At 47.9% G+C, this 12,888-nt stretch overlaps 1 protein-coding gene across 1 annotated transcript in view; it reads left to right on the top strand.

The window, feature by feature from the left end:
• LOC124477875 (calsyntenin-2-like) overlaps positions 1 to 12,888 on the top strand; it is a 114,763-nt gene that overhangs the window by 99,392 nt on the left and 2,483 nt on the right. The window contains exons 6-8 of the mRNA XM_047035945.1: positions 8,581 to 8,766; positions 10,694 to 10,951; positions 12,420 to 12,541. Of these exons, the coding sequence (XP_046891901.1) occupies positions 8,581 to 8,766; positions 10,694 to 10,951; positions 12,420 to 12,541 (566 nt within the window). The remainder of the gene's footprint in view (positions 1 to 8,580; positions 8,767 to 10,693; positions 10,952 to 12,419; positions 12,542 to 12,888) is intronic.

The raw sequence follows: 12,888 nt of genomic DNA, 5'->3' as shown, positions 1-12,888 counted from the left end.
CCTGACTAGCTCTCTAGACTAGCTCTCCTGACTAGCTCTCCTGACTAGCTCTCTAGACTAGCTCTCCTGACTAGCTCTCTAGACTAGCTCTCCAGACTAGCTCTCCAGACTAGCTCTCCTGACTAGCTCTCCTGACCTACTCTCCAGACTAGCTCTCCTGACTAGCTCTCCTGACTAGCTCTCCTGACTAGCTCTCCTGACTAGCTCTCCAGACTAGCTCTCTAGACTCCCCACAGATGGCGGCACAGTCAAGTTCACGTGCCGCCATGTCGTCCGCACGCTCTCTAACGAACAACTCTTTTTTTGCTCCAGTCTTTCTTGCTTTCTCTCTCCGTCTGTCTCCGTCTCTGCTTGTCTCTCTCCGTCCCTCTCCGTCTCTCTCCGTCTCTGCTCGTCTCTCTCCGTCTCTCTCTCTCTCTCTCTGTGAGAAATGCTTGTATCCACACACTTCTGTGCATATGACATTGAACACAGGGGGAGGGGGGGAGGTCCAGGGCCCTCTTGTCTGTAGGGTTGATATTAAGTGCTCTCTCTAGACTCTCCAGCTAAGCCTGTCTTTGAAGCCAGCTCGCTCTCTTGTATTTCGCAAATTAGGATTTTAGACATGCCAATATAAGAGCGCACCCCCTTCACCCTCTTAAACGCATAAAAGCACGCGCACACACACACACACACATATGCTCCTTCTGCAAAAAGGACTCTCCCTGCAGGCAGTTCAGGGGGCAGGGCGGGGGTTGATTCGACGGTCTGAGATTAGAGGACATGTTCCAGCTGCCGACCTTGTGATGTTAGTCCCCCCGTTTGTCAATGAAAAAAACAAAGATGAAACGCAGCCAATAAGGGTTAGTTATTCCAGGCAGGTGGATACGACGTCATAGAACTGGGACTGTCGCCAGTAGGTGACAGTAGGAACACACATACATGAGTATGACAGGAAATATGAACAGATGATTAAGTCATAGCTGATTGTGATTACCATAAGCACATAGCAGATCCCATTTCTTCCACACGGGATGATATTTTCGGGTGTAGGACGCGAATGATGTAAGGTAAATGAGGAATACTTAGACAGTACTCTCTGGAACAGTTTCCTCAATACAATGATTGAAATGATGTCATAATTGGTTGTCAACATCTTGACAGACGACAGGCGTCCTTGTGTCCCCCCTGGAATGTGTGATCACGATATCGCGGCTCATACGCATGTCATTTGCATGTCATTTGCATGTCTTTAGCATGCACATCACACTTGTGTGGTTTTTATGGCAGAACGAAAGACCAACCGCGCATCTATGTTATCTATAATTTCAGCCAAGTAACGCAAGGATATTAATAAATCACACGCATGGTGAATTTCTGGCTGGCATCAATCAGTTTTTTTTTAAACCTTTGTGGTTTCAGTCGTAATCTGTTCATATTATAGCTAAATGAAAGAAGCCTTTGTTTATTTTCCCTGAGAATTTATGGTGTATCCCAAACACAAGCAGTAATAGTTCAGCAAAATTCAGAATTAGTGTAACAAATCACACAAATAAACACCCCATTTCCTGATAGAACTGCTTTGTTACGGGATAACAGAGCCCTTTCCACTGTGAGTAATTGTCAAAAAATTGAAAGTAAACTTGGTATCTTAAATTGGGCTAGTCTGGCTGCTTAGATTTTAGGGAACATTTTGTGTTCTTGAGAGAGATAGGAGGGTGGGGGGGGGGGGGGAATTGTCTGGCAAGCTGTTCCGGAAACCTCTTAGAGCAAGTCCGATTGAATGGCCAGACGGAGGGTAGGCTTGATCACAGATAAGAAGAGGTGGATGAATTAAAGAAGGGGAAGAGAAATAAATGGGTTGGCGATTCCTTCCCTCTTTTCCCCCCTCTCCCTCGCTCTCCAAAAGAGCTATCTCTGTATTGGTTTTTGGTTTTACTGAGTTTCACCCTTTTTTGTTGCCTCTCGATCTTCCTCCATCTCTCTTTTTTTACTGCGTATTCTTCCTTTCACTTCCTTCCTTCTCTCTCTTCTCCTCTCTCTCTCTCTCTCTCTCTCTCTCTCTCTCTCTCTCTCTCTCTCTCTCTCTCTCTCTCTCTCTCTCTCCCCCTCTCTCTCTCTCTCTCTCTCTCTCTCTCTTTATGACCCCCCTCTCACACTCACTCGCTCCTATCTCACCCTCCCCTCTCCCACTTCTCTACCCATTCTTTCCACTGTCATTTCTCTGATTCAGTGTTCAGATAGCCGGATGATGGGTCCTATCGGTGTCTGTGTTAATCACCCTGCCCACCCCAAACCGCTGACCCCCCCCCCCCCCCCCTGTTTTCACCAAGCTCCTTTTCCACTCAACCCATACTCTCGTCTGACACCCTCTCCGTCTCTGATTAAATCCGTCCCCCCACTCATCCTACTCTTCGACGCCCACCAGCCTCCGCCGCCCTCTAACTGGAGCGACGCTCAGAGCAGGACGGGAAGTGGTGTCTGAGAGTGTGGCCTCAGCCTGCCCTTGCTGGTCCCCTCGTCTCCAGGACAGACCGGAGCTGAGGGAGGAAAGGGGGACGGAGGGAGGGAAGGAGGCATGGACGACACTTGAGCTTCCGTCTTAGTGTGGAGGAGAGAGTGTTGTTTGGCAGAGAGGAAGAGGGTGCTGAACGAGGAGTGGATTCGATTCCCGTATACACACAAAATCATATGCAACACATATGCACAGACATACACACACATACACACACACATATTCAAACACACACACACACACTCCTATCTGACCTGGGTGAGTGATTACTTTTTCCCGAATTCCATCCTCTGCCTTAGATTGGAGCAGGTTTTCTCCTCAGGGATGAGATTGGAGGTTTGGTAAAGTAGTCCTCCTGAGTCAAGGTGAGACTGACAGAGGATGATTACAGTGTGTGTGTGTGTGAGAGAGAGAGAGAGAGAGAGAGAGGAGAGAGAGAGAGAGAGAGAGAGAGAGAGAGAGAGAGAGAGAGAGAGAGAGAGAGAGAGAGAGAGAGAGAGAGAGAGAGAGAGAGAGAGAGAGAGAGAGAGAGAGAGAGAGAGAGAAAAGTTAGAAATGAGATGGAGAGATGTAGAAAAAAAGAGAACCAGGAAGAGAGAGAATGGTAAGGACAAAATGGACAAAAAGAGAGACGGAGAGAGTGGAGGCTTAAAGACAGAGAAAGGAGAGTGGAGGGGTAAAAATAAAAGATAGCAAGATTCCCAGAAAGTTCTGCACACAAAACACCTTCTGCACAACAGCTGCGAAGGCACACACCAACAAACACAAACATCTTGGAAGTCTCTAAGTCGACCTAATGTGGCACAGAGTGTAAAGAATAAACCAGGGGAAAAGCAATGATCTAATTCATTAAGGCTCAAAAGCTTTCGCCGTAACACCAGCCGTTAGGAACCCCGTCACTGCTAAGCCGCACAATGGGCTTCAGGGTTTTTCATCAGCTGACACTCTCGGGCTTTTGCTTTGGGCACATCTTAACTGTGTGTGCAGGTTCCTCACTGAGAGCTCTCTGTCACGTGGGCTGTGCAATGTTGACATGAAAGCCTCAAAACAGAGGGCTAGAGGGTAGAGGAAAGAGAGAAAGAGAGAGAGGGAAAGAGAGAGAGAGAGAGAGAGAGAGAGAGAGAGAGAGAGAGAGAGGGAGAGAGGGAGAGAGAGGGAGATTGGAAATTGAAGGAGGAGTCGAGTGGAGGAGTGCAGAGTGGTAAAGTGCTCTCTAAAACGGAAAGTGGGAGGGAGAATGGCTGAGTGGATGGAGGATGGAGGGAGAGCAGAAAGGAGAGGAAAGAGGGATAGAGTGCCCTTTTCAATGGACGTTCTCCTCTGCTGATTGGTGGACTAGTCTGAGGAGGCTCATGGTAACGACGGCTCCTGACATACTTGAACAGTGTCAGCATTTGTACACCCTTTTTTTCTCTCTGTCTCTCTCACGCACACACACAGACACACACACAGACACACACACACAGACTCACTAATGTACACAGGAATAAACATCAAGACTCACCTGAACATATACATTACTGTAAGTGTGTCCACACTGTAGCCAGCAGTTCTAACACACATGGAGGGTCTGCATCTTCCTCTCAACACACACACACACATCCACACACACACACAGGCCTAAAAGCCTACCACACATGTACACCCTCCAAGTCAGGGTTATACACCCACCTTACTCATGTAGCAGAGAGTCAACAGACAAAGCTTGGTACCATCCACACCTTTCCCCTACCCCCGAAAAGGGGGAAGGGTTCCTTCCCTTTTGTCCTTATCTCCCAGAAGATGCTTCAAAGCCTGACCCAGCATGGGGTCAGGAACAGAGACCACATGGTCACACAGTATCAGACAATGGAGTATAAGGGAGAACTTTCTTTCGTGGAGTTACAAACATATTTCTCAAGGACTACATGGCTCATGGACACTAATTCAATGACAGTAGTCGATGTGTTATAATGTGTGTTTTCTCATTTACCTAGAACGTGTTTAATTGATGTTTGATTATAACTCCCCTTCAGATATAGTTAAATCAGTCAATCTTGATATCAAAATAATTGTATCATACTAACAAAACCAGTTATGAACGTTGTATTGCTCTATTCTGAAGTTTAAGCATTTCATGGACATTTGAGATAATGGAATTTAAACTATCAGCCACTTCACACCTCTGGGCAGATCTCAAGACGACGCCCAGGTGGAAGTAACTGACCAATGAGAGAGGTCACCTTCACATGGATGACCCCCTGTTCTTTGGAGTATAAAATCGCCGAACTTACAATCACCCCCGCTTGTTCGTAGGATTAACTTGGGGTGAACGCGTCACTCCCTAACCTTTACCTCATAACCTGCACCTTCACTTTGCGCCCGGAACTTTGACGAGAGATTCCGTTTCCTATTCGTTGGATATAACGAACCATTGACTCCGTTCTTCAAACCGACAAAAGTAACTGCGATTTGCAATATTTCTTACTTGTGACATATTGGCATGTTGTGATTGAATTGTCGATGTTTGATTGTATTTTACAAATGATTTAACTTGACCATCGTTAGATCAGTTGCTATTGATCGTCCATTGTTACTATAGAAGCCTCTTCCTCTGTACCTCTTCCTCACTCTCTCTCTCCCCTCCCCCTCCACACGCGCTCTACGCAGCCATTGTGCCAGTGCGCTCTCATTAGAATTTAGGCCTACTGTACTGCTTTAGCCCAACTAACCCATAACTTATCTGGTATGTGTTCACTTTAATTACATTCTCTTAAATAAATCATTGTGTATAATACTCGCGTATCTCTCACGTTATATGATCTGCTCTACTTTCATAGAATTCCCTACTTAAGATTAGACTGATTATTACGAGTGCTATTATTCAATATTATTAAACAAGGTTTCCTCTGTCCCTTTCACGAATCAGAGGTGGTGCCTCCAAGAACGACTATACTTTATTATAAACTAAGTATTGCTAATCTTAACCGTGCAAACCACACTACACTCACATTCACACTCTCTCCACAACAGCCAAAACAAGTCCTACAGACCAACACTACCAAGGGTGAGAAAAAGAGAGGTTTTGCTCCCAGGTCCTAGCATCATCCTGCCTGTCCACATTGTAGCCAGGCTTGAGTTGGTGTGATATACTCCTACCTTGACTGCTCCTCAGCGTGTATTCACAAAGAGAGAGCTTGTTCTCCTGCTGTGTGCGTCCTGCCCAGTGTACTGTGAGAAAAGGCAGATCTCTGCAGAGATGGAATTGGCCCCCATTACCATCTCGCAGTCCTGGTAACGCTAGCTGTGCAGTGGGTGCGTGAGTGTGTGTGTGTGTGTGTGTCTGTGTTTCGCTATACAGCATGGGTAAGCAGTTGTGCAGTTTTTCTTTTGTGATATTTCTATCATGGAAATTCTGTCTTTGTGTTTGTGTGTGTGTGTGGGAGACTGTGCCTTTGTGTGTGTGTGTGTGTTTGTGTGTGTGTGTGTGTGTGGGAGACTGTGCCTTTGTGTGTGTGTGTGTGTGTGTGTGTGTGTGTGTGTGTGTGTGTGTGTGTGTGTGTGTGTGTGTGTGAGAGAGAGAGACATGGTGTAGCCAACAGCAGCAGCAGCAGGTTCTTGCCGTGCCTCATGAATAGGACTAAATTATTTAGCAGGGACACAAATGGAACAGCTCTGCCATGCAGACTCCCTACAGGGCCCACCGAACTACAACTCCCAGCAGCCCCTGCCACATCCATCAGCAGGGCTTATGTATAGCAAAAACATGTAGATGAGTCTGTATTAGCTGCCAACTTATTCACACCCCATGAGGAATAGAGGGCACCATAATACTTAGTGTGCCTTACATAGCAACATATCGAATATATTTCAGTATTTTTGTTACGACTTTACTAACATTGCATGCACTCCAACTTTACCCTCGCCCTGATTGTGGTGGCACCTGATTTATACATCTAGTGAAAGCAACATAGCTTTCCCAAAAGGGTTACATAAATCAAATGTTCAATCCAATACTGTGTAACTTATGCATTAGCAGCAGGGCTGCTCTGCAAGTACAGGCCCAGAGGTTGCACACTTGGCGCTTGTACTGTGCAAGAACCAACCCACTCCCTCCCTTCTCCTCTCTGTCCCTCCTTCCTTACCTCCCACCTGCACGCTAGCCTCGTGCTTTCCCAGTTCCCAACGACTCCAGAGTCTTTTTTAAAGCCCAACGGTAGACAGGTAATTTGCCTGTCAGCCTTGAATAAGGCAAAGCTATTACCAGAGCAGTGGTTCGGACTCTCAGACCGGCATCTGAAATGTGCAGGGCCATTTACTCTACAAGGCAACCCAGCGGCGCCCCAGAAAATGGTAGACAGGAAAAGAAAGGGAGTAAAGAGATGGAGAAGAAAGTCAATTTCACGGAGGCAGGGGGGGAATTTGGCAGAAAATGGCAAGAGAGGAGAGGAGCAGGTGCAGCTGGCGCCGCAACACAGGCCAACTTCTGTCTGGAGCGTGTGTATGTGTTACTTTACAACGTTTGCATGTCGGACAAACGCAGATAGAGTGTGCGTGCTTGTCTTTTCGCAGGGCAAACATTTGTTTCTGTGTGGTCCCACTTTGAACCAAACCATGACAACAACATCTCAGACCTCTGCAGAGCTGGCTTTGATGAAGTAAAACAACACAACAGATTTGTGTATGTGTGTACATGTGTGTGCGTGTACTTGTGTGTGTGTGTGTGTGTGTGAGAGAGAGACAGAGAGGAAGTGAACATGACAGATTTAACGGGCCAGTGAACAGCACCGAGCTGTTTCCCTTCTCCTCCGCTCGGTGTGCCTTCAGCTCAGGTTAATGTTCAGCTTCTGCCCGCGGGGCCAGTCTAGCACCACGCAGCAACACTGAGGCTAACACAGCATCCCAACACACACACACACTACACACCATCTCAACACACTCACTCACACACACACAAACACTACACACCATCCCAACACACACACACACACTACACACCATCTCAACACACTCACTCACACACACACACAAACACTACACACCATCCCAACACACACACACACACTACACACCATCTCAACACACTCACTCACACACACACACAAACACTACACACCATCCCAACACACACTCACATACACACACTACACGCCATGTCAACAGACACGCACTCACTCACACACTACACACAATCCTAACACACTCTCGAACACACACACACACATGCACACAGCAGCCCAACACACATTTGCTCACACGCACACATACTTAACACTACAGAATGATCGCAATCCCACTCGGACAGTCGAATAAACACTACAACACACACACACATGCACACAGAAACATGTCTTTAAGGCAAGAGAAAATCATAAACTCACACTGGCACAGGCTAAATGATTTATAATTATAGCCATACTGGATACAAGCACTCGGTAAACAGCCACTGAGACAGTTCTAGAATAGTCTAATCAGCTGAGATTCCACACAGTCATGAGTGAGCAGAAGAGAACCAACACTGGTGCTTTGCTCCGGAAGTGGCACATTGATTTAATAACCCAAACTCAATCATGTACAGTGGACAGAGCTATTATTGAGCCCCATTATTGGACATTTTATTGCCGGCATAAAACTCTGAAATGGGCTGTCTCCATTTTTATGGGGCTCCTACATGGCGGAACGGGAGCAAAAATCCATGTATTGTGAAAATTACAGGAAAATGTAAAGTCAACAGGTATGCAGGTGGTTGGGCAGAAGGAGGCCGAGGGCATCGTTATCCACAGAGATGGATAGCCTCCGGCGCATCTCTCTTTTGTGGCTCCGAGCAATAGCACATCAGCTTGTTAGGACGTCGGAATGTTTGTTTGGGCCGGTGACATAATTCTTGGATGACATCCCTGTATCTTTGAGAAGTGTTTTACGGGCCGGTAATCCCTAACGATCATCTTCGACTTTCCGCCGGAAGGAGTAGTGCATTCTAGACACAGTACCCATCAGCTCTTTTCTGAGCTGTGTTCTCTAACTCTTAGTTGTGTGTCCTCTCTTCTCCTCTTCTCCTACCTCTGCTCTGTGCCACCCCCCTCACAAACCTTTTCTGCTTGTCCCAGGCTGGAACAAGCGGGTGGACTACGAACCAGGGACGGGCAGCAAGCAGCTGTTTCCCAAGATGCACCTGGAGACGTGCGGCGGGCCCCTGTCTTCCGTGAGGACCATGGTGGAGCTCCAGACCAGTCACATCGGCAAGGGCTGCGACCGCGAGACCTACTCCGAGAAGTCCCTGCAGAAACTGTGCGGTACGTCCCCCCTCCCGCCCCCAAGGTTCACCGTCAAAGGTCAAGGCCGCCATTTTGGATGTTTGTCTGCTATCATCTGCGGTTGTCAGTCTGGAACGTGGGAAAACGAATATGAATTATTGAGCATATGAACCACATCATGACATCAAACATAGATGTGTCTGCCGTTTGCGGAGGAGCGTGTGGACTATGTGTAGCTCTTATCTCCCTGTCCCGCTATCACCGTGCTAAGTGAAGGAGACCAAATGTCGACGACTTTAAAGCTCGTCCAACTAATGACGTGACAGAGTGGGCGCATTAGACCTCCAGATGTAGGCTGCCAGCCAACACTGTCGTCCCCCACCCCCTCGCTGAATGATGAGTCGGGGGGCTCAGGGCTGTTTGTGTGCAGGGAGCACGACAGCAAACACCACGAAGCAACACCATCGAGGGGGGGGGGGGCGTGGGGGGGGGGAAGGAGGGGAGGGGACAGTCATCATCTTTGACTAACGACCTTCACGGTTCCTTTCTTTTTCTGCAGCCTGATCTGAATCCATAACTCCCCCCCCCCCCCACACACCACCACCACCACCGTCCCCCCGCCCCCCCGAGCCAGACAGTGTACGCATGGTTTGCCGCTAAAGAGCCGCAATTCAAAGGACCCACATAATCGTTATCTGATAGCGAATAGAATGAATTGTAATTGCTTTTTTTCCTAAAGCACAATCAATCTGAGATAATGTACAAAGACGTCGTCGGCTAAACAAAATGCTGCGCGTGTGTGTGTGTGTCGGGCTGGAGGGGAGAGGAGAGGAGGGAGCGGGGGGGTGCTGAAGACCAGCCGCTCCTAATTTATTTACTTCTGGAATCGAATTACTGGGAGTCAGAACCTCCATCCAGCCTGAATACCCAGCGACCGGGGGAGACGAGGGCACAAAAAGATTCATTAATGTGCTAATGTGTGCTGCTATTAGCAGAAATAAACACAATCATGTTTTCCTTGTTCGTTTCGAAAGGGAAGGCCTGTGTCCTATCCTTCCTTTTCTTTACTCGTACACTATAGCTGTTCATTTGTCCAGTGTCACAGCCATGTTACATCGGTTTGTGTATGACATCGACGTCATAGTATGTTGACCCCTTGTGATATGTAATGTACAGCGACGGTTTAGTCGCTGGTCTATGCATGAGGTTTAGATGGGTAAAGAAAGAAGAAGAATTCTGTCGTGTTGTGACTGGGCATGGAGATGCAGCAGTCAATGGAGATGTAGTGGGAGGGGCAGACAGGGCATGTTACCTCAGGAGAATCTCACCCTGACGTGGTAAGAATAATGTTTGTCAAGAGGACACTGTCAAAACAACATTTATTCCGGGATAAAAGAACGCCGAGATAATTGAGTGCCGAGAGTGATTGAGTGGGTGGTGGGAACAGACAGAGAGTGAAGGGGTGGGGGGGAGGGAGGGAGAAAGGGAATTAAATCAAGGGAAAAGAGATAAATCGATTGAATTGGAGTTATGACAGATCGGTTCGTTTTTCTTTTGCGATGAAGAGATGGCATAACATTTCTCCCTCCGTCCAAACCTGCCTGCTTGTCCATGATTGGCTGTTAGGGAATTCTCTCTCTCATCTTTATCTGATGGAGGACAAGCAATATTTTCCTTGTTTACCTTGCTATGGTGTAACTTTAGATCATATGCTGTATTTACAAAAGGGGTTGACTGTATAGGTTCAAAACGCTTGCATTTCAGGTTGAAACCCAAGTTTATTTGTTCTGAATCAATATCCCCACCCATTATTAATCTCTACCCATTGATTGGTTGCTCTGCCTTGCTATCTAGCTTATTCAATTATAAATATAGCCAAGGTTATCCGGATACAGATCCCTTACATCACATGCTCTTTCGTGTCAACTCCATTTTGACAATATACCTGTCCACGATGATTACCCAGGAGCCTCCTCTGGCAGTACCGACCTTCTCCCCGCCCCCAGCGCCTCTACCAATTGGACGATGTCCCTGGTGACAGACAGCGGGCGGGACAGTGACTTGATCTTCCGCTTTGACGGGCGCCAGGCAGCCAAGATCCCAGACCAGGTGGTGCCCCAGAACCTGACGGACCAGTTCACCATCGCCACGTGGATGAAGCACGGCCCCACCCCAGGCCTGAGGGCCGAGAAGGAGACCCTTCTCTGTAACTCTGACAAGACTGGTGAGGAGAGAGGGGGGGGGGGGGGAGCTGGGGGGCTTAGAAAGAGAAGGGGGAGAAGGTGGTAGAGGAGGGAAAGAGGGAGGAGGGCAGGTGGTAGAGGAGAGAGAGAGGAGGGCAGGTGGTAGAGGAGAGAGAGAGGATGGCAGGTGGTAGAGGGAGAGAGAGGAGGGCAGGTGGTAGAGAGAGGAGGGCAGGTGGTAGAGAGAGGAGGGCAGGTGGTAGAGAGAGATAGAGGAGGGCAGGTGGTAGAGAGAGGAGGGCAGGTGGTAGAGAGATAGAGGAGGGCAGGTGGTAGAGAGAGGAGGGCAGGTGGTAGAGAGATAGAGGAGGGCAGGTGGTAGAGAGAGATCGAGGAGGGCAGGTGGTAGAGAGAGAAAGAGGAGGGCAGGTGGTAGAGAGAGGAGGGCAGGTGGTAGAGAGATAGAGGACGGCAGGTGGTAGAGAGAGATAGAGGAGGGCAGGTGGTAGAGAGAGATAGAGGAGGGCAGGTGGTAGAGGAGAGATAGAGGAGGGCAGGTGGTAGAGGAGAGGGAGAGTAGGGCAGGTGGTAGAGAGAGGAGGGCAGGTGGTAGAGAGATAGAGGAGAGCAGGTGGTAGAGGAGAGATAGAGGAGGGCAGGTGGTAGAGGAGAGATAGAGGAGGGCAGGTGGTAGAGAGAGGAGGGCAGGTGGTAGAGAGAGATAGAGGAGAGCAGGTGGTAGAGGAGAGATAGAGGAGGGCAGGTGGTAGAGGAGAGATAGAGGAGAGCAGGTGGTAGAGAGAGATAGAGGAGAGCAGGTGGTAGAGAGAGATAGAGGAGAGCAGGTGGTAGAGGAGAGATAGAGGAGGGCAGGTGGTAGAGGAGAGATAGAGGAGGGCAGGTGGTAGAGAGAGGAGGGCAGGTGGTAGAGAGAGGAGGGCAGGTGGTAGAGAGAGATAGAGGAGGGCAGGTAGTAGAGGAGAGGGAGAGTAGGGCAGGTGGTAGAGAGAGGAGGGCAGGTGGTAGAGAGAGACAGAGGAGGACAGATGGTAGGGGTGGACCCTATACCAGTATGAACATGAATACTAGTATGAGGATGTGTCATGATACTGCCAGATTGTGTTTTCTAATTTATTTATATTTATGAGAATTAGCTGGTTAGAGTTAGCTAGTTAGAGTTAGACTGTTTGAGTGCTATTGTCCTATTGAGTTCAGTTCTATCGACTGAAATTTCGAGTGACAGGGTATAGCCATCCAGACTGTCTGCCTAACAGTTGAAGCTTCAAGAGCTTTGTTATAAAATTTCCATTTTTTTATTACTTAATGTGTTGTGATAAAAGCACATATTTGGGGTGAGAAAACATGTTTGGCTACTGTTTTTTTTTCCATTCAAAGCACAGTATATTATGACATGTCATGGTTATCATCCAGACAGGGAAAATCTTCTGCTCTATTGTAATGTTGACCTGTGCATCATGCCTCCCTCTGTCCCGGCCCTGGCTCCTCCAGAGATGAACCGTCACCACTACTCCCTCTACGTCCACAACTGTCGCTTGGTCTTCCTGCTCCGGAGAGACTTCACCCAGGTGGACACCTTCAGACCAGCCGAGTTCCACTGGAAACTGGAACAGGTATCTATGTGTGTGTGTGTATGTATTTTGGACTCGTTAGTGAAAAGAGGCTTTCACATCACTGCCTACATTAGTATGGGAGAACACTAGAGCACTTTTACCCGGACATGGTTCCCAGAACTTAGTAGATGCTTGGAATGGAATAATAGTAATATTCACGGTTTTGGGTTGATGTGCCTGAATATTTAATCATATAAAAGGTATATTATAATATTATAATTAGTACTATATTATCGCACAGGACTTTGTTGTAAAACGAATGTAGTCTTTTCAGTGTGAAAGTATAAAAGTGAAATCTGGCTCAAGTAAAGAGAAGCTGGAGATGACCCAAGAGGCGAGTCATATAT

The sequence above is a fragment of the Hypomesus transpacificus genome, chromosome 15 (assembly GCF_021917145.1).
Source record: "Hypomesus transpacificus isolate Combined female chromosome 15, fHypTra1, whole genome shotgun sequence".
Classification (NCBI taxonomy): Eukaryota; Metazoa; Chordata; class Actinopteri; order Osmeriformes; family Osmeridae; genus Hypomesus; species Hypomesus transpacificus.
Note: the sequence above shows the minus strand (reverse complement) of the source record. Positions and strands in the feature narration are given on the sequence as shown.